The sequence below is a fragment of the Trachymyrmex cornetzi genome, unplaced genomic scaffold (assembly GCF_001594075.2).
Source record: "Trachymyrmex cornetzi isolate Tcor2-1 unplaced genomic scaffold, Tcor1.1 scaffold723, whole genome shotgun sequence".
In the NCBI taxonomy this organism is placed as follows: domain Eukaryota; kingdom Metazoa; phylum Arthropoda; class Insecta; order Hymenoptera; family Formicidae; genus Trachymyrmex; species Trachymyrmex cornetzi.
In genome coordinates, this window is record NW_017300052.1 from 1 (window position 1) to 22,712 (window position 22,712).

General features: G+C 32.2%; 1 protein-coding gene across 3 annotated transcripts in view; it reads right to left on the reverse strand.

Moving 5' to 3' along the window:
• Window positions 1–17,910: 17,910 nt before the first annotated feature.
• The window catches only part of LOC108767727 (skp1-protein-hydroxyproline N-acetylglucosaminyltransferase-like), a 185,348-nt gene continuing 180,546 nt past the window's right edge, over window positions 17,911–22,712 (reverse strand). For all 3 annotated transcript variants that reach the window (XM_018517732.1, XM_018517731.1, XM_018517733.1), the window contains one exon: window positions 17,911–18,175. In XM_018517732.1, the coding sequence (XP_018373234.1) occupies window positions 18,004–18,175 (172 nt within the window). In that variant the 3' untranslated portion in view covers window positions 17,911–18,003. The remainder of the gene's footprint in view (window positions 18,176–22,712) is intronic.

Genomic DNA, 22,712 nt, shown 5'->3' on the forward strand with positions numbered 1-22,712 from the left:
ATATGAAGGAAAAAAGAACAAGAAAATTATATAGGTACGCAAATGGTAAGATCATTAAAACCTATTGTTATAATGTTTGTTATAGATGGAAAGATAAAGAGATAATAGTTAAACATAATAATAATTAAACATAAGAGAATACACGCTAGCAACATTATATATATTCATACACACATCCATACGCTCATATGCGCGCATGTAGGTATAAGTATACAAAATCAGATATTGAACAGGTAATGAAATTAAACTGTTACATAAGTAGGTATGAACAAAAAAGCAACGCAAGTTAACTCAAGAATTGAATATATTATTTAGTAAGAATATGTGTAAATAATATAACGTGAAATATTTGTACAATGATAGATTGTTAAAACAACGATATTTCTCGAACTATAGTTTAGTTAATTCAAGGTTTCGTGTTAATTTCGAAATTTCTTGTATTTATTTTTACCAATATAGATTAACTTTAATCTTGGTTTAATTTACGAGCTACTTATTTTTTATCTTCTCTAGTTTTAAGAATTAGAAGAAGATAAAGAATAAATTAAGAAAGGCTAAAGTTAATTTACATTAGTAGAAATAGGTCTTCTAGACGAATAACAAAATGTGTTAATTTTTAATGCAATTGTCTTCAATAAAGCTTTACTCCTTCTTCATTAAAATTTTGTTTCTTAAATTTACTCTTAAAAAATATATCATTTACATAATATTATCAATTTTTATATAATCAAATAATAGATTAATGAATTCTTGAAATTCAATCATTGAAAATAATTAAATAAAAGCAATGCGAGCAATAAAACGAAGCGGTAATTAATGTGCTATTAATAATCAATATATTAGTGTAATTACATTCAATATAGATATAAATTGGCAGATTTGTCGTGCGTTTCGACTTAAGAATAAGAAACGTATAACAAACTCGACAGTTTGTATCTATATTAAATGTAATTACATCAATATATTAATTATTAATAGTGTACTAATTACCGCGTCGATTTGTTGTTTTTATTGCCCCCATTTAATTATTTTTATTAATTTTCAAACGTACATTTGGTTAAAAATAAATAAATAATAATTAGTAATACCATGTGGAAGTCAATTTAAAACTGATAAATTGATTAAACACAATTTGGCTTATCTGAAGTTGCTTATTTGAATGTTCCTTTTCTGATGAAAACGGTTGTCATTTAGAAAGTACTGCCTCGCGACGCTCATTAGCATTCGATTTCCAACTACAATCGTCTTCGTGAGTCAGTATTTTCGATTGTTACGATGAAACGTGACTACTGTGAGTGGATCGTGGTAAGGACACATATGTACATATCCCGGCACACAGTCGAACCAAAAGCATAGGGGAATTGCTCCCTAATTTTGGAGCTGCCCGGCTTATACTCTCTCGCTCTTCTAACGACTATACCTCACGCCATGCGATTACCATGGGACTTTTGGGGGCGAGCGATGCCATCGATTCTCAAGTCAGAGTACAGTCCGCTGCCGTCTAACTCGTGTCTATGCGTTTCCATTTACATGTCGCAGACATACTCGGTCGTTTGCGTTCAGTCAAAGTATCCAATATAGTAATATGTATATTATTTTCCTGAGAAGTATAGTTATCAAAATTTGGTTTTCATAGAAATTAAATTACCAATTGGCAGACGTAACTTATTAATTAAAAATAACATTACTGAAGCAGATAAAATTACAAATTCATTTCTTATTGCATCAGCTTATAATATTTCTGTCACAAGATATATATTCATAACTATTTAATTGGTTATTTCAGTTTTGTACAGTAAATAATTTTTCAACGTTAATAAAATTGTTCTGAATTTTTTCTATATCACATTTGTACACCTTCAAGCAAATCGTGCATTAAATTTACGATTAGACGGATACATCGAGGTCGAATATCTCTATCGTAGATATAAAAATGTGTAATATTTTTATATTTAGGGATTGCATAAAAATTAATGTGACTGCGCATCTATTTACATCATTGAAAATTATAATAACATAGAATAAATATGTAGTGTAGAGCAATAAATATATTTTTTATTTTGTATATATGCTCGCGTATTGTACTCGGCAAAATTAGAAAAGTCTCCCGAAGCCGATCTCAGGGCTAAAAATTTTTCTGTAGTGTAGAGCAATAAATATATTTTTTATTTTGTATATATGCTCGCGTATTGTACTCGGCAATGTTCAGAGATGGTCGACAATGAAACTGTCACGGTGCAATATTTTCCCGACCCGTCAGTCCAATATCGCGCGACACGCACAGTATTTAATTCCCAACGCCGTATTTAATGCACATTGCATTAATTGAAATTTTGCGAGTCCGGCGACGTGTCCTCAATTTTAATGTCGTTATCGCTGTAAACGCTATCGTTACGAAATCTGTATTTATCCTGATGCTTTCCTGCTGCACCGTTAATTAATTTTGCATTACAACACTAATCTTTCAATTACTTGTAATACAAAATAATATACTATACATATTTATTACGTATTAACATAACATACATATATAAGTATATATATTCCTTTATTTCAAAAGTAATACAACTCGAAAAATTAAGATTGCCAGAAAAGAAGAAACATTATTTTTTAACTCAACAGAAAGTTATTGACTTAGAAGTAATATTGACAGAAAGAATATTAACATGTCATTTTATCACTTTCATTTCGCAACCCTCGAAAAATTATCTTTTTTAAATTATTACAATTTTGGTTTCTTAAACTATTCTTTTTAAGTTATAATGATTTTGACAGTTTTTGAAGAATTAAGTTATTCATTTTTGATAGAGTAATGTTTACTTGATTGTGTATGAAATTTATGATATAACTCAAAAACTACATTAATTAAATTGTATCACTTTTGAAGTAAGAAAGTGATATGTATAATTAAAAAATCTACATAAAACTATTAAAAGCTATCATTGTAATAGAACAATATTCACGATTTATACATTATGAAAAATTATTTATAAAATTCAAAAAAGACGAAAAATTTAAAAGAAGATTTAGAATCGCAGAGGACGCGTCAATCTTGATCTAAATGAAAAAATAAATTGTACCTCTAACCAAGCTCGCTAACATGAACGCGTAGAGCTAATTTTACTCGTCGCTCACAGCGTCATCCGTCACTTGAAATTGGCAGATCGTAGTAGTAGCCGCCTTCTCTACTTAATTACGTAAGCAAGCTGACATTTCTCGGTGACTTCGCGACAGAAATATTTGGCCGGTAATAGCATACGACTCAACGTCGTTTTACATTTTACTGTAGATTGCCTCGGTCGAGGATGTCTATCAGTTCAAATTAAAATTTAATTATTCCACAGTACTTGAACGTAGTTTAACAGACGTTTGTATGAAGATAATAACAGCAGGCGACAAATTAATTTTATCAAAATTTATTTGAAAATGTACGAATTTTCGTTCAGGTGCTTTGAAACTCGAGACGGGTTGCCTACAGAAACCGTCGAGTTTCTTGATTGAAATGTGAGTCTGCTGGTAACGGTGTCCATTCCATTATTGTCATAAAGTCATTGAGATGGAGAAATAGATTCGTTAAATTATATTCGGAATTCTGAATTATATCTGTTTAACTTAGCAAAAATAAGTATAATATATTCTTTATATACATGATTTTGTGCATATATGTGTATATAGAGCAAAACTTAGAAGTATTCTGGGATGCATATTAATAACTATAGCAGATGTTAGATATGTTAAAGATATATATTATCTTTCCAACGAATCTTATGCAAACTAAAAAGTAATTCATCATTCTATGACAAGGCAGAGATGAGAGAAGAGAGGTAGAAAAAAAGAAGATCGAGAAAGATCTCAAATAAGATGAAGACTTAATGCATATAAGGAAAAAAATAATAAGCACAATGCATAAAATGCTACAAGATAAATGATATTATCTATTACAGAAGACCAATATAATTATAAATTAAAGTTGCTTATGTAAATAGCAAGATGAAACATGATGAGGATGTATATGAAGAAAATTTTGTAAAATTAAAGCAGCAGCTTCGCATTTTAAAGTAGAATGCACAATGCTACGTTAAAGGCGCTCTTCAAGCATCTTATGGTGGCATTGTGTGATATATAACCGACGTAGACCTTTCGAGAGCCCCGTCACGGTCCTTAGAAGCCAGCGCATAAAACCTTGGTAAATAGAACATAAATTTCTTGCCGGCGATGGGGAGACGCGTTCAAATAAGAGAGCAACGAGCACGTCGTCGACCAGCCAACGTTATCTTCGCTCGCGCGTAATATCGGCAAACCTGCGCGTGCACTCGTCTCAGTTCCCGGTACATTCTGAGTATATCCAGGGGATGATAATTCCTAGCAGTCTGGCAAACGATCAACATCGCACGCGCATTCGACGTATATCTCGTGTAAACTCGTCTGACTCCCGCTGGGGCTGCGATGCGGGCGGAGACAGATAGCGCGGCAAAGGATTAGACTGGTACAGGTAGTCAAATAACTGTTCCGACATCTCTCTCAACCCAGGCAATAAGTCATTTGCTATCCGTATATTGTTTAGAGGAAGTGAAAAGTGTCCTATAGCAAGAGATCTGAAGTTATAATGTTCTTTCCGATCGTGTTGAAACTACTTCCCAGGTATAACACATGCTGATTGATTTTATAGAAGTTTCCTAATATGTATATGTATATGTCTTTTAATGACTATGAAAACATTAGATACGTTCAGGAAATGTATATAAAATATATAAACCAACACGTTACCTGAGTTAGGAATCGCTAAGTAGGAAGAAAAGTAGAATTATAAATATATATATTTTTTTTTTAATATTAAAGTTTTACCTAAATTTTTGTTTTATCTTCATTCCTAATAAGGTTCTTATTCAATTTCACTAGTGATGTAACTCATTCGATATCTAAAAAAAGCATTTCATAAATAATTTAAAAAATGTATAAGGCAATCTTTAAAAAATTAAAGTAATTGCATTTTCGTATTACTAAATATTAAAAATAATCCAAAAGAAGTTCGGAAGAACGATGCAAATCTTCTACGAAATATCCCAGAAAAGATTAAACTTCTCCGAGATAGTGAATTCATAAATGTAATCCTGTAAATCGGGCTTCGTAAATGCTCTTAATGTTTAAGTAAAAGTAAGTGAAGTAAAGGCATTAGCATCAGAGCGGAAATTGGAATAGTTAATGGAAACGATATAAATCTAACTTATAATAAAATTAAATTAATATAACAGCTTCATCAGTGCTTTCTACACCTTTGATATATTGTATAATTTATTACTCTCAGCGTAACAAATAAGATGTACAAGTACGAACGCTATTGTGTAGATTAATTAATAACGTTTATTGCGCCCACGTTAATGTAGCCTGAAAAGGCCTAAATAGATCGTCGCGGTATACATCAATTGCACTAATTTACGCGTTTCCCTCATTACGAGACGCGCGCAACGTCGTAACACGGAACATAAGTTCGAAGGAGCGCGTGCAAAGCTGGAACGCGGTAAATGCAGCGCGACATTCTAGCACGACTGTGAGGAACGGGCGCGCAACTAATTGTCCTGATTTATGCACGTAGCGCGAAACGCTTAAGCAGCATCGGCCGACACCGCAACCACGCGAGGGGAACGCGATATTCAATTATATGGCCAGCTGGCGACCGTCCAATCGTACTTCGGTCGCTTTGATACCATTCGTTCGATCATCGGTCGTGCGCGCGGCTCTTCTCTACGCTACGTCGATAAGGGCGGACTAAGCGCGACCACGCATGAAACTACCCCATTCCCTATCACAAGCATAAGCCTGCGGACGCGGAAGCTACATATACCGCTCGTGGTCGATCGATGGTATCCAAACGAGTAGTAAATGTACCCAGCCCTCATGACTCTCGGATTTTTTCGGCAAATTTACATCTTGCGTTACAAATTAATCCGAATAAAAAACGGAATAGCCAGAATAAAAAAGTTGTTTCATTCGATTATTTTTTACCATGTAGGAATAAATTTTAAAAACTATTAATTAAACGATGATAATGTTAAAATCAGATTCTGTGTTTATCTATTATTTATATATTTTTTAATCAATGTATGCATTTCGAATTAATTATTGTATAAATTCTATTCTATTGTACATATAACAGTATATAAGTGCGTTAAAAGTTTTTGTCGTATTCTATTGCTCTTGCGATTCAAAATAAAAGGACGGTGCACAAACATAACAAAGAGTCATCTTGATATGATTTAATAATTTTTGTAATAACGCTTTGTCCTTTGTTTCCTGTTTACCTCCAATTTGCAAAAATATAAACTACATATATCGAAGTTTAAAGAAGGAAACAAAAATAGTGACAATAAAATTGTATTTAAAAATGATATAAAGTACGTATACCATATTGCTAATTAAATTATATATTTAAAAATAGTATAAAGTTATTACCAATTAAATTTAAAAATCGTAATAAAGTACGTATACCATTTTTAAATACAATTTCATTGCTGTTAAAATTTTGTTTTTATTTTCTTCAAGATTCGATATAGTTTACATTTTTACAAGAACAAACTGGAGATAAACGGAAACTAAAAAGAACGAAGCGTTAATATTGCAAAAATTAGTAAATCGTATCAAGATGGTTGTTTGTTATGCTTGTGCACCGTCTTTTTATTTTTAATCGCAAGAGCAATAGCACTCGGCAAAAACTATTTTAACGCAACGAGCAAAACAAAAGCTGCGTGAGGTCATAAATCGATCTGGCTAGAAAATGTTGGCGTAATGACCGTGCTATATCTTACGGCCTCGCGTCTCCCTTTTGTGGTTGGGCTGCGCAGTTGAGGATGGCAGTTCCATCATTGTCACCTGGGGGTAGCGAGGAGCCAGTTTCAATGTAATGTCATTGCGCGTCTATTTATCATAGAGACGTACATATTTTTCTTTAGGACGTCTGCAGTATCGTGCAGCTTCATGAGCAGGGATTCGATAAAAACTCTGCTAGATTATTTCCGGAATCCTTTAATCTCTTTCCACGCCAGCTCCGCTGAAACCCATCGCTCTCCCATGGGGCGCCATTTCCTTATATCAGTAAAGCGCGTTGTAACTTCGGAGTAACGTTTTGTGTACTATATATAAAGGTTTGTACGCTTTTTATCATTACCGGCAGAATGCATTTTATATTAAATGCAATAAATTTCAGTAACAACTTTACGTTTTGAATTAAGGTTTTCAATCAATCAAGAAACATTTTTAAACTCATTAGTCATTTCATAATTCTCCATCTGAAAGAAACTATCCTTCTTTGTAAAGAAATACCAAATCTATAAATATAACTAAATTAATAGAGCAATAATTAATATAAGAAGATAATGTGTTTCTGTTTGTTTTTTTTTATTTTTATCAAGTATATAAAAAATGATTTATAATTTGTCTTCTTTTGTAAAATTAAAATATAAAAGAACACATTGTATATTAACGTCGTATTTTAATAAAAAATAATTATGTTTATAATTATACTATATCTTCAATATTTATTGCCGTTTCAGAATACGTTTCTCTCTAATTGCGCGATTAACGCGTTCGTGCGAAAATCATTTAATCTACGATGAACTCAAGGAGAAGCACGTCAGAAGCTTTCGATGACATCAAAAGCCCTATGAAAGGAGCGTACCTTATGTACCATGTACGCAGACATGTGCCTTTTCACACCGTGAATTTCTATTATCGGAGATGCTCCGAATTACCGCATACCGGAAAGGATGCAGATTGGTACCAGTCTATTCCCCTTTTCCGCGCCTCTTTACTTACCCCATGTCCTTCCTAAGCGGCATCCTCTCATTCTCTCAAGCATGAACCATCAGCTTAGCTACCAAGAGGATATGCGCTTGAAGGATAAAAAAGGAAGATCGAACGAGAGCACTGGGGAAAGAGAAGGAAGAGAGGAAGAGAGGGTTGGAAATGTGTAGATGGTTGAGAAGAACGGTAGGAGGCTAAAGTTGACAGCGGAAAAATTGGAAAACGTGGATTAAAGGGCCTTTTACGTGACGGAAATACCTCTGTTGAGACGACGAGATTCAAGAACCAAAATGAAGATGGCGTCCGATTCGGCGGTGTTCCGAGAGATCGAAAAACGGCCGGGATGGCCGACGCGCGAAGCCCTACGAAAACGCCGCAGTTTGTTGGCATCCGTCACTAATTGGTATCATCAAAGCGCGACGATGGAAAGCCTAGATCGTTGGAACAATGAAGTATTAATCGAAGTTAGTAAAGTAGAATGCGCGCCATCGCGACCTCGCGATCCCAAAGACGTTCCGAGGTTGAGACTCGATATGGAAGTCCGAGTTTTACGGTCGACGCGGCAAGTTCCTCATCGTTCTCCTTGGACCGCTCCACAGGATTAAGCTCCAATGTCAAGCGCATATACAGGGAAGTTGGGCAGCTACCGAGCCGCGGCACGGGCTTCCTTACTTTGCCTAGCTTGGGAAATTTAAAGGTGAACTCGCGGCCCCAGAGCCGCCCTCGGGGGTGGAGCGAGGAGTCGGCAAAGTTCACCGTCGAAAAGAAGAGATTTCGACGAGAAACTTCGGCTATGAACTCGACCGCGGTACGCGTAGCCGGATTATCGATCATCTCTTCGTCGATGCGCCTATAATTCTTTTGGGATTATCCAACGTCCTCGATAGCTCGTGTGCGATAAGTTGGTTGTTTCTAATTAATGGAAGTATTACGAGCAAGTTAGTTCAAATGAGCTTCTCGCTTGAGTAAATCGAAGTTAATTTCAACATACAAAGTTCGTTAATGACGTCATCATATTAATCTTCGGTAAAAGCTGAAGAGAAACGTCAGCAGTAAATATAACTTCCTACTTTCTTCATATTTGTCTTAATTAAATTATGTTATAAAATGTTTATATATTAAACATTTCCGAATATTAAGTTTTTCAATAAATAAAATCTATGTAATAAATAAATATATTAAAGATATATTACACGTATAAAAAAATTTAAGTAATTATGAAAAAATTCTCTATAGTGTACTTAAAAGAAATACAAAAAGTTTGGCAGCGAATTGATTTTAGAAACTGGGTCAAAAATTATTTCAATAAAAAGTACACGTTTTTAAAAAGTAATTAAGTTAAAATGAAAAAAATGTTCATTTAACCTATAAAATTGTAAATATTATTAAATATTGACCTTATTAAACTATTTCATATGTACCTACATAAATAACATTCATTTTTATATGGAAAAAATAGATTTACTATATAGTTACTTTTTGCAGAAATTATAAATACATTTAGTACATTTTTAATCTTGTATTTGATAATGCGATCGATACTCGTATAATTCTCGCAAAGAGAAGAAATTATCTTATAAATAAATATAATTTTCATATAATGTATATATCATTAAGTTAATAATATCTTTCAATTACTCTTTATTAAAGTGATTAACGATGCAGAAATTCCAGGAATATCTCTTTCCCTTTCTCTCAGTTTTATAATTATCGAGATTAAAACAAAAAGTGATACTTAATTATTTTATAAGGAACGTCAATAAAATCTTTCATGTTCTTGTAATTTCGAGAACTTTCGAAGCTGATGTATTTTTACGAATGTCTGGCAATTGCAATCGTATTCCTGTCCTCGATAAATTTACCACAGCCAATAGCAAAAATCGTATAGCGTACTTGCGGCAGGAAAATCAATAGCAATCAGGAGCCGCAAGATCGGTGCGACAAGCGCCCGATTCTGATACGCGAACGACAGGTGGGTTTGCGGACGGCGACGAGTTCCAGGCCATTACTACTGCTGAATATTTCAGCAATGGGACGCGACAGTGGGGTGGTTGCCTGAAGGGGCCACCAAGGGAACGGACCACCCCCGCCTCTATTATTTATTACGTTACTCGAAGAGAGGGAGCGAGGCACTCCTCCACTCGTGGCACTGGCCAGATCCTCCTACCGTTTCCTTTTCCCCCTGCCACGACTCTAGTGCATCATTGCACATTATTCATACGACGAAATTTGAATTATACATTCGATAGGACGTCGCGACGTACGACACCGTCGCGTTTCCAGTCTGAACGTGACGCCACGATGCTAAATACCTTGCCCGTTGCGCCCCGCGTTTAAGGAGCAATAACCGACAACGACTTTGAATGTTCGAATGCAACATGGTGCTTTATGAAATGTAAATGCTCGTAAATCTGCGATAGATAAGCGTATGCATTAAATAGATAAGACATATTTAATATAATAAAGCTTTTAAAAATGTTATCTTTGTCTTATAATTGTTGCTTGAAAACTGAGGTGCATAACTAAAAAATTGCTTTGTATAACAATAGAAGCGTTATTTAAAAAATTATTATAATGGATTTAATAAATCTAGTCTATATAATGTGTTTCTACATTTTGTCCTATTTTAGTATTTATTACTTTTAATCTTCTACCGACTTCTTAAAATCATTAATTAAAAATCAATTAAAGAAGATAATTATAGATTCAACATAAAAAACCCATTTCTTTTCACGTGTCACAACTTTTTTTTTAACTTGTCTAGCTTTTATTTATCGCTGACTCTTATATCATGCGAGTGTATATTTGATCCTTTTCTTTTTGACAGAAAATATTGAGATTTATTTAGTTAAACGTCGCAAACGAGTCATACTGAAAGAAGAGAAACTGGTATTAAAAAGATGTGATTGTCTATACGCGAATATAAAAAAAAAAGAGAAAATATGAATCGTTCCCATATCCCTCGTAAAACGAGTCACGTGCACGCATGTACCATATATACAATCGGTCGTAACGCGCAGTAGTCCGGTGATCCGGAAATTGAATCTGGCAATAGACTGCCTGTGCGAGTAATTTTTCCTCCTGCTCGTGTTGTGACACCAGCTCTTCAGGTATATTTTTACACGAACAATTTTTTACATTCCTTCTATATACTATCATTACTTGTAGCATTATTTCGGCAAATAATTTATTAATATTAATCAATTGTCGCTCACATATAATAATATATGTACAACAATCGCATGAAAAATCAAACAATTTCTGTAAACATAGATTTTATTAAAAAATGTTTCATTGAGATAAATAAGTGATTAGATATATATAAAATAAATTTATTAATAATTTAAATCAGATAATCACAACAATGTGAAAGAACGATGTAACAACTAAAGCTTATTTTGTAAAGAATTTACAATATAATAGATTATAGGAAAAAATAATAACTTTTTTATTCTTTGTTCATTTGATGACTAGCTCAGATAAAGAGAGTAAAACCACGATAATAAAAAGTACATTAGCACACAGGTAATTATAGCGTGAAGGAGGAAGAATAAGAGAATAAGAACAGATAACTGTGAAATTCAAGCGCGCACAGGTACGTATTCTAAAGAAATGTACATCAAAGTACCATTGGGATTCTTCCCTGGGGACGAAAAGTGTGAAAATCCAGAAATACTATTTTACACCTTTAGAAAGGACTCTCCAGAGATATACAAGGGTTAGTCGGCTTCCTTTTAAATCGACGTGGAATTAATCTAAAATTAATCTAAAATTAACTATTGTATAATCAAGGATTAAGCTATTATGTTCCTAAACAATCGACTTAAAAATACAACGCTTGTTACGCTTCTCATATGAGAAATATTTCAATAGATGTAAAGTAATGAAAATTAATATTTGACAACTAAAGTATATGGAGAAACAATGCTTCTTAACAACTAAATTAATAAATCAAAATTGAAGAAAGAGTTTTATATAGTCTTTAAAATAAGATTTAATTAAAAAATAATCAAGTAAGATATTTAAGATTTGAATTTAAGAATATTTCTTCAGTATAGGCTGTAATTTAACAAATAAAAATACATTTAAAAAATGTAATTATTTTATGTAATATGGAAAATGTATGTATATTCAGCTATCGCGTGATTAAGACACATTAATTTTATGTATCTGAAAATGTATATAATTACTATTAAATCAAATTTATATTAATTAATAACAAAAACAATCGTCTTTTCGCGACATATAATTGTAATGTCTCTTCTGACTAATCGGATTTTCTGGATATTTTCCCTCTTCAGTCTGCAATTGAGTGCCAAGTCGTAACGATTAAGCTACTATTTTCTTGGCGGCACGCCCATCGTTTCCTTTGAACTTACAGCTTTCTAGCTCAAAGTGTAACAATTTCGTCTGGAATATACGTGCTGTGCACACGGTAACTTCTTTCACACTGTCAACGGGCTTAATGAAAATATTTACTGGTAGAAATACAGAATGTAATAATTAAAAATTTAACTTATACGAAGTAATTAATTACACAAACGTTTTTTTAAAACAATTATAGAATTAATAATAGTTCCGATTGATCGTGATAATGAATGTTAGTAGGTAATGATCTACTACAAATTGCAAATTCCGGAACGGTCGTCTCTGAGCTCACGTTAACTTTGTTTAAACAGAAAAGAGCGCGATTTAAAAATTCATAGGAAAACAGTCCGTGTGAGCGCACGAATAGCTCGGCTCTCACATATCCGCCATAAAACGGATCGCGTGTACCTGTAGGATAGAAAGCATACTTCGACCGCCGGTCACGGTTCATCGTTGATCCGGAAATTGGATCTGCCAATAAACTAGTTGTGCAAATAATTTTTCTTCTTTTTCCCCTGTGGCGTCAATCAGAATTGTTCGTCCCGCGCGTGCATTCATGCGCTGACAATTCACGCTTTCTCATTTTGCGTGTCCCTAGAAACAATTTTCTTCCCCTCATCTCGCAATTTCCATGGGAATAAAATAATTCGAAGAAAATGTCAGTAACAACTTCAAATACGTTCAAAATGTGTACAATTTTAGAATTGTTCGTTAATTTCCAATATTAATGCAAACTTATATGACAACTGACATGAGAAAAAAGTTGAAATAATTTATATGGAAATAGCGTGGCGCCCAAAAGACACGCAAGTTGATGCACGCGAGTTTTTGAAAGTAAAAGTTTTTTACTAATTTGTCGTAAAAATGCATGTTTTTGAAGTTCCAATGTACGAGACATTACAATCATTTATCTACGTGATAAATTTGTACAGTGAGTATATCAATTACTGACTAGACAAAATGTTGTACTGTAACATTTCTCCATTTTTTCAAGCCTTATTTTTTAATTAGATTACAGTCAATTTTGCCTTGTAAAATTGATTAAATACATAATTTATAAATCTTTTTATAAATCTATCAATGTTCAAAATTTCAAAGCAATCTACTCTTACTATAATATAAAAGCATTATTTATTCGCATTTATTATTCATTTAACACTCTCTAAATCTGAATCAGTGGATAATCACCGATATCAGTGCTAAGTATGCTACTGGTAATCGGTGAATTAAATATGAAATCTCTAAATTAGCTAATCTTTATTATGTGATCTAATTAACCTTGTTTTAGTGCTTAAATTCAATGAATATAGGTACTGGAAGATTAAAATTAACGTGTAAATGTCAGTATTCTAGTTATATAATGCTCAAACATTCTTTCTTTTTTAGTTGAATTTTACTGATTATCAGTGCTAAGTATGCCACTGGGTAATTAATGACTATCCACTGATTCAGATTTAGAGAGCATATATATTTAAATAAATGAAAAATGGAAGAAAGAAATATATTGTATTATTAGATGTTTCGTAGTATTATTACATATATACATCAATTGAATGATTACTCACAATGTCTAAACAGAAATAACTTCATTAACTTCATCAAAAAATAGATAAATAGAGAAGAAGTGAATCAAAACGTCGAAATTGTAATATTCATTTTTCTGATATGATTCATATTAACCTTATTATTGACTTACTGATATAATTAGTAAATCGCTAATTAGCACAGTTTTAAAATAGAATACAATTAATTGTGATTAAATTAAAGATAAACGCAATTGCTACATACCTGCTATTATTGAAGTAGAATCTAAATTTTATGTCGTACATAGTAAAAATTTAATTTCATATATTATATGCGATAAATTGCAATTAACATAAAAGATAAATATATTTTTGAAATAATAACTTTGTTTCAATTCAATTTAATTTAATCTTAATTTATAATAAGAAATCAGCATTTTCTTAGTCGTATTACTAATTACCCAACATTCTCAATCTAGAAGAAAGTTTGCGCTTACGCAGATAATTCCTCTTAAGGAATTATCTACACAAGAAATGTTCTCTCTGTGTTTTTCTTCTCAGCAGGTGCATTCAATCCTTCTAAGTGTTATAGTTCGAGAAACCTGCCTTTAGTTCAAGAAACTTATGTCAATAGACAGCTCAAAATGAAACGAGCGAAGAGCGAGCTCGACTATTAAACGAGACGGAAGAAAAGGGGAAGGAGATTGGAAAAAAAGAAGAAAAATCGCCTTCTCACTTTCTGACTTTCGGAAGACGTGAGGAGAGATCAAGCCCTCGTTGTGTCGTGTCTGCAATGAATTACTTCTCATAAAGCAACTCTTTAGTACCTGCTATTCTAGTGGCTGTTCGTCTCTCCTCAGGAAACGGAGAGGTTTCCTTGCGCAAATAACAAATCGCCGCGTTTCTTTCTCCAGTTTTGAAAAGTGCTGCCAACGAGGAGTTTCGGCTTCTCTAGAAGGGACATCAAATGCCAGCGGAAGAAAAAGGCGCAGCGAAGGAGAAACAGACGGATAAGTTTCTTTTTATTTTTGCGGGGAACAGAGCGAAAAGATTGAGCTCTTACGTGTCACATGTCACACCCTCGACGAATTACATCTCGTAAAGTAACGTTACCACGCCGCGCCCTCCTCATCTTCCACCTCTTGCCGATGTTTCCGGCACCCTCTCTAAGAAAATACTTCCTTTATTTTGAAGAAATCCGAGCAATAAGGGAACCACAAGAGCTTCAAGTTGCTCCGGGTTTTTATGGGACAGGGACTTAAATGCCGACCGTGCCGAATTCAACGCCCCTTGCTGTTCCGACGATAATGAAAAAAGACGTTGCTGTCACAGAAGGCAACGAAATGAAACATTTACCTAAACAAGTGCTATAATTTCTTATAATTTGTTTTCATCGATTTAAATATTTATTTTTGGAATTATTGCGTTGTGAAACGCAATAATAATTCTGGATAATAACACGTAGAAAATAAATATTAAAGATAAGATTAAAATCATGTATAGCAATAATTATAATTATACAATTAATGTTGCGACGATATTTTATCTTACAAAATTTTATCACTTTCATCGAATTGCCAAATTCGGATTATTACATTATTCGAACACATCGATTATTCAGATAAAAAGAGTAACATACATCTGTTATCAACCATACCCGCAAAAATTTTAAATAAACATAATTTAAATAACAAAATTTTAAATAAACATTTAAATAAAAATGAAAACAGGGCATACTTTAAACAAATAATATAAATATATAAAAGTATAATAACCACGTTGTTTTAATATAAATTAAAAGTGTTTTATTTACATATTCAGATATTCGAATATCGATTGAGAGATTCAATATTAAGATAATCGGTATTGGAATAATTGTGTTTTGATTGTAGTGTGTTAGTTATTGTAATTGTGTTTTATTTAATCATTTGCTTGTATTGTATTATATCACAAAAGAAAACAATTTATTGGAAACATCTTGAAGATTAGATGTTAATTTTCAATCAATTTCAAATAAATAAATGTTTAATTGAAAACATAATTATCAAAACATTTTGTAGTAACGGCAAATAATTTGTAATAAAATTTTCTTGAGAAAAGATAAAATTATTTAATGATGTTTTATGTAATAATAAAATTCTTTTCTAACACAGGATATTGATATTTTTTATAGACAGTTACATAGAATTTTGATGTTCCAGTAGTTGAAATAATTAGATCTATTTGCTTCTATTCAAACTAACATATATGATTACGAGAAATTGTAATCTTAAAATTACAGCGAATGACAGATTAAAATGTAGAAGAACATTGCGTGTTAAAACGATTGGTTTAAAATTAGAGTAAAATCTCGAAGACGAAGACGCATATAATTTTATATCTTTATTCCTCTGCATCACAAAGAATAACTATATATTTCAGTGCTCGTTTATAGCGCAAAGATAGCGTAATGTCGTCGCTCCATTAAATTATTCATTTCCTGCAAAGAGAAGCAGTACACAGAAAATTAATTTATGAAATATATACAGCTACTTCATTATGTGTCGTCTAACATTATTGCACTCCGATGTTGTAAATTGAGAGGAAATATAATATTTTCCTTCGTAAACAAACATTATCTGTAGCTACAAACATTATCAAACCTTAGAAACTTTCAGTTACGTCGCGTAATAACTTTTACTTACTTTGCTGTAATAAAGTTAAGGAACGAAATGTCCATTTTACGATACTATCGATCAAAGTATTACTTAACTAAAAAGTATGTTATATGATAAAAAATGCAATATTTTCTAAAACTTATTAGAAGGTTATCTATATATGTTCCATATGTATCTGAATTTTTTTGTAAAAACTTTAGATTAAATTACGTATAAAAATTTACTTTAATTAATTTGAAAACAATTAGAAATTGATATGTCAAATTCATCAAAAACGGCAGATTCATTTTTCCAATTCCTGTATTTCACTATATTGAAAAAGTAATTGGCTTTAAAATAAAAAAAAATTGTAACAAATATTTAATGATCATATGATGCAAGAAATACCATTACGCATATAATTCGTTATATCATAAAATCACCCTTTTGAAAAAATAAAAATTATATTATCAAATTTTTAAACTATTACGGATATCCGGCACACAAAAATAGTATAATTGAGATGTGAATCGCAGATGAAAGTGATTTAATTTGTTTCGAAAGAGAGAATACTATGAATTCTTAATTAAGTCGGTACGCAATTGCCGCCCTCTTGGCAATTCATACCGACTAGCTTCAGCTCATTGAGACACTGCGTAATATATTGAAACTTGGCCAGACTTCAACTACGAGTGATTGGGACGAAGGTAGCAGCGTTATAATAGCAACGGTTGCGTTCTCTCGACCCATTTTGGATCGGTGTGCAAATAAGTGAGAAAGAGATAGGAAGAGGAAAGAGAGAGAGAGAGAGAGAGAGAGAGAGAAAGCGAGAGAGAAAATTTTGATGGAAACGACGCAGGTACCATTCCACGAACGATAAAAACGCATTGAAATAAAAAAGGACAGAGCGAACTGTCTGGTTCGTTCGAGGGCGATTGTGCGAATGCCGTGAAGCGTTTATATTTCAAATTTTACAGCGGCATCGCATGACGTTTCGAAAATACAAATTTCGGCCTCTCGCTTGGTCGACATGCAGGGTTTCTCTCTCCGCTGAAAATCTCGCGCACTCACTAAATGTAAATCCATAGAAAAATAATAACGTCGCGTAAACATCTCTCCATACTTCGTGTGAGCAAAAAGGGAAATATACGTTTTGTACATTTGCAGCATTATGCAATTGAATGTAAAATCAGCGCGTATTGAATATACCAAGAATCACTATTCAATTAATAAAAATTTAGGTATTATATTTATTTTAAAAAATATATAAATTATTGAAAGTTTATGTGTAAATGTTTCGTTTTTCATGTATGATTTATTTATATTTTATTATCGTATCTTCATTATGAGTAATGTAATATATTCAATAAGAAGATTACATAATTTCTTTAAATAAAATTCTTCTCAATTCGTTATATTTAGCTACCAATATATAAAAGTGTGAATTTTTCTTTGAAATGATTGATATTATTTTATACTTCAATAAAGACCAGTGTTTATAAATTCCAGTAATAGAAATGCTGTTTGAGATACGTCAAAAAATATTGCTTCCGCGAAAAATACACTTTCATTTGCGCCTTAAATATCCCAAAATATCTTTAATGTCTAAATACCAATATCCGCAAAATGACGTACGTGTGTTGCAATCGGTTTGATATCAGTTCTGTAGTTCGCTTTTGTCAGCTTGCACACGAACCGCAAACGCGATTCACGCTTGTACACTTGCAAGAAGTTCCATTCGAGATGGCCGCACGAGTAAACGCCTTTCTGTCGAACAACATCGAAACGATGAAATCGGGGGAATTTCTATTTTCTTCAGTTCTGGTGTTGGTTGCACCATGTTTACGAGGTCTGTCGAAAGAAAAAGGAAGTGGTCGGCAGAATAAAGTGCTGCCGACTCTCACAGAATAGTGAAGGTGAAGAGACTAGTTTTATGCAGCCTGATTTTTATACGAAATGCATCGTGCAATTGATGTGCAGCAATAGGATTTCCAAGTATTTCAAAAATATAATTATTCCATTTGCAAGTAAAAAACCGAAGAAAAACAGTATCTCTCTTATCACGTTTTATAATAAAGAAAACTATTATCACTCATTTTATTTATACATTCTCTGATCAATTGACAAAATTCGATTTGGTTTTCTCGAAAATTGAATCAGCTATGCTTTTCTAATATCTTTTTAAAGTGTATTAAAACAGCAGGCATAAATTAATAAAATTAAAAATTTGACATGCGTATCGTTTTTACAATATGTATTTGAAATATATCCTCAGAAATTATGTACTCTCATTAGATTTTTGTGTACAGATTAACTTTGGAAGAAAAGTATACAAGTATATATAGCTTCAGTAAAAGTACTAAAAAAATAGGTGTTGTAGCTTAAAAGATCTGGATGTGTTTCATGTTTACGCTAAGATGGTAATTTGACACTTGGCTACTCAGTGCAACGCTGTTTGAAAGTAAGGAGGAGAGAGATATATATCTCACAGATTCTAAAGTCTAAACATATTCCCTGTGAAAGAGCGGAAGGGAGTAGACGAGGACAAAACGAAGACTCCTCAATGTGGTGGTGTTACGCGTTTCTCGCGTTTCGAGTGACTCACCTACAGTGTCTCTCGACTAAAATAGTAAGGCTAACTGCATAATAAATACGGTGCGTCAGATGCATTATGGAATTCTCACAATTCTAAACTATCCAACTATTGTAAAAATGTAGGCATTACAACCAATTTATTAAAAATAATTGCGATATAAACAAAGCGTAAGAAAAATACTCACGCCAAGTCGATACAATAATTAAACAATAATAAAATATCTCATTGTACATATATCTCGTACAATATAAAAGAGTGTTAAATGAAAAAGTATTCTTAAAATAATATGATGTCAATTTGAGAAATGCTAGGCAATTTCTGCATGCGAAATACTTTAATATCATCATTTTTGAATAAATAAATGTTACTCGATATAATGTAAAAAGCAAATAAAAACTAAAAAAGATAGAAATAAGTAGTTAAAGTTAACAGAATCGTAAACAGAATAAAATACGGTGTAATAATAAAACAATATTAATAATAACAAGCATAGATAATTATTTAATATATTATAGAAACCAACCTCAATGACTTAATATTCAAATATGTAGTCAAGATCGTGACTCTAAGTGACTTTAAGTCATAAAATTTTTTCGTTACTTATAGTTATTCGTGTGTTAAAAAGTTATAAACAAATAAAATTGACAATATAATATGTGTTTAACTTTAAAATCTTAACTTTATCTAGTATAAATACCTCAACATTTGCATATTTACATACTTAGGCGGAAGAGAAGGGCTTCGTCCCTCTTATTTCACTTCCATCACGAAAAAAATATAATTTAACCCAAATCAAATTTTAGTTATAAATTATAAACTGTTTCGCATGGCAAATCGAAAACCCATGTAGAACAGTACCTACAATTCTAAACTTCGTTCCCCCTACAAGCGAGGAAGGAAAGTAAAACGATACTTATTTTGCATGGAAAGTTGTAACAAATCCATAAGGAACCTCGCTTCGCATTATAAAGTGTATATATGAATGTAGTAGACTTCGCTTCCCCTACGGGAGGCTCTACTACCAAGAAATTAGACACATAGATTTGGGTTGAATCCCTCACTTTGTATGGGTTTTCAATTTTCCACACAAAGTGAGGTTCAACATAAATATCTAGTTTGTTGGTAGTAGAGCTTTCTATAAGGTAGGGGAGGGAGAAGGGGGAGAGAAGAACCCACTCTATTCACGCAAATACAATACAAAGCGAGGTTCTACAAGGGTTCGTAACGTTCCACGCGAAAATATATAAAGTGTTATTGTTTAAAATATCAGAGAAAATATTTAACTTTCTAAAAGTTATATTAGTTATTAACTTTGAATGTTTATAATTTTTTTAATAAACAACGACTAAAACCTTCTGATGATCATTCGGAGTCAAGACCTTGACAACATATGTCAAAAACAAAATTATTGAGGCCGGTTCTATATTAAATAATTATCCAATTCTAAAAAAAGATATCTTAGATAAAAATGTTGTAAATAACAAATATATATAAAAAAAATGCATTTATATCAATCTGTTGTTAACTTCAGAATGTAACTTACCATGGTGAAGTACCCGTAAAAATTTATGTGCACACCATTTCTCTTCATTGGCACTTTATTGGGATTTTATTCTGGTCGGAAATACAACAGTAAACGACGTCGATCCGGTCGGACTGTGACATTAAGCTGCTTCTATTCTCTATTCCATGTGCAAATGAATGCAAATACGAAGGAAGCGGTTGCGCGAACTTGTCCAATGGAGCTGTACTGAACTTGGCCGTATATCTCCAAAATACCAACTTCAAAAGTTACGGGTATCGGAAATGTTTTAAAGCGTTACGAGATACTGAGCAAATTTATATTCACTTTTGCATACACCTACAATTTTACCGCATTAAATTCTAATGCTCAATTAGTTTAATTTTTAAAAGATTTTCGTGTAATAAAAACATTATTATTATCTTCAAAATTAAATACTTAAAATTTAATTTTCATTAGTTTTTATTAAATAGACTTACTTAATTAAAAAATAAAGTAGAAATAAAATACATTTTAAGGTAAAATATTAACGTTCTTATAAAAAATATATATTTTGCAAAAATCTTAAATATTATACAAGTGCTTTAAATATGCAAATCATCTAAATACACGATTAAAACTACTTTCAAAATATTTTATAGATATATATAAAAAGTAACTAACGAACTCTTCACCATCACTTATGGAAATATCAAATGCAATATTTATTATATTTTTGTTGCAGTCGTTATTCGAGCCATCGGACACTACGATCACAGGATGATGCATGGTAGAGGAATAAAAAACGGAGCGATAAAAATGTGCAATGGAATATCAACGTCGCTGTATGAATTATATGACGCCATGTGACGCATATATCATGTACTATTCACTCATTCAGTGAATCTTGTATAATTCTATATTTTTTCTCATTTATTAAACGAATGCCTATTTACTGAGTTTATACGCGTCGCATATTTTTCAGTTACATGATAAAATGCATTTTAATAAAACGAATCTCATCAGCTTCCGATAGTCGATTATGTCAAATTATTTCAAGACGGTTTTTGCAAAACAGTATTGACAGATCGTCAATCAAAATAAAAAGTCGCCCATAGTCTTATGTTACATTAATGCCTGTGAGTTAAAGTAAATGTTACACATTTAAATAAAATATTTTAATTATTATTCTTCTTTTATGCGAAAATTGCATGTTTACAAAAAAGAAAGTATATGGCTTGTTTAAGAAAAACGTTGTACAACATTATGATTAAAATGTAAGAAAGTTAAAAAATAATTTAAAAATAAATTTATGAATCTATATATTATTAATGAGAACGTGAGTACCGAATTCAGTTTCTGTACCAAATACAAGAAATATTTTAGTACACAACTCAAAATTTAGTTCAGTTTGTTGCATTAAATACAAATTCATTGAATTCACGTTTCTACTTTCAAAGACTATTGTTGTAAAGTAATATTGCAGTTACAAAGTAATTCGCTTTTATAGTGTTGCTTTAGAAAACGAGGCATCGTCATCGCCACAGGCCGCCGCTACGATTGTATTATTGCCGATCATAAAACGTCGATACCAGCGCACTTCACAGGTATAAAACAACGCGCGAACTGTCGCGAATGGGAAAACGTAACATGAAAGTTTTACTTTACTTCTCGCCTGCACGTCCCCGTCCGCTTTCCCATCTTGCATTCTCGACACGTTGGTTGAAAGAGGGGTTAGCGCCTCTTGACTGGACTATTAAATCCCTCCTGACGTTACAAAACTGTCAACCCCTGTTCGTCAGACACGTCCACCCTCTTTTCCAATGCGATGGCACCGGGGGCGTGACGAGGAAGGGCAAATCGCTCGTTAATGTCATAAGATCATTATCTTGTCGCGTTAACGAATTTCGAGTAGTTGCATTCTCGAAGAATGGCTGTCATCGTAATTAGCCGTCAAATGTAATTCTTTTTGTCAGAAATTCTTTTCTTACGTTGCAAAAAATTTCAATAAAGAAGTTGCTTTAAAAAGAATACATCAAAAAGAAATAATTCATCGCAAAAAAATATATTTAATTTAATATTTAATATTTCTTCTCACGATAAAACTTAAAATTTCAGATTTAAATCAATTCAAATTATTTGAGAAATGATTATAATATAATTTTTTCCCAAATTATAATATATCGATTTTAAAAAATTGTAATACAAAATTTATGTATATCTTTTTGTTTTAAGCTTTAAATTTTACCAAAGATTCATTAAATCAAAGAAAGATAGAGTATTTCTGCAAT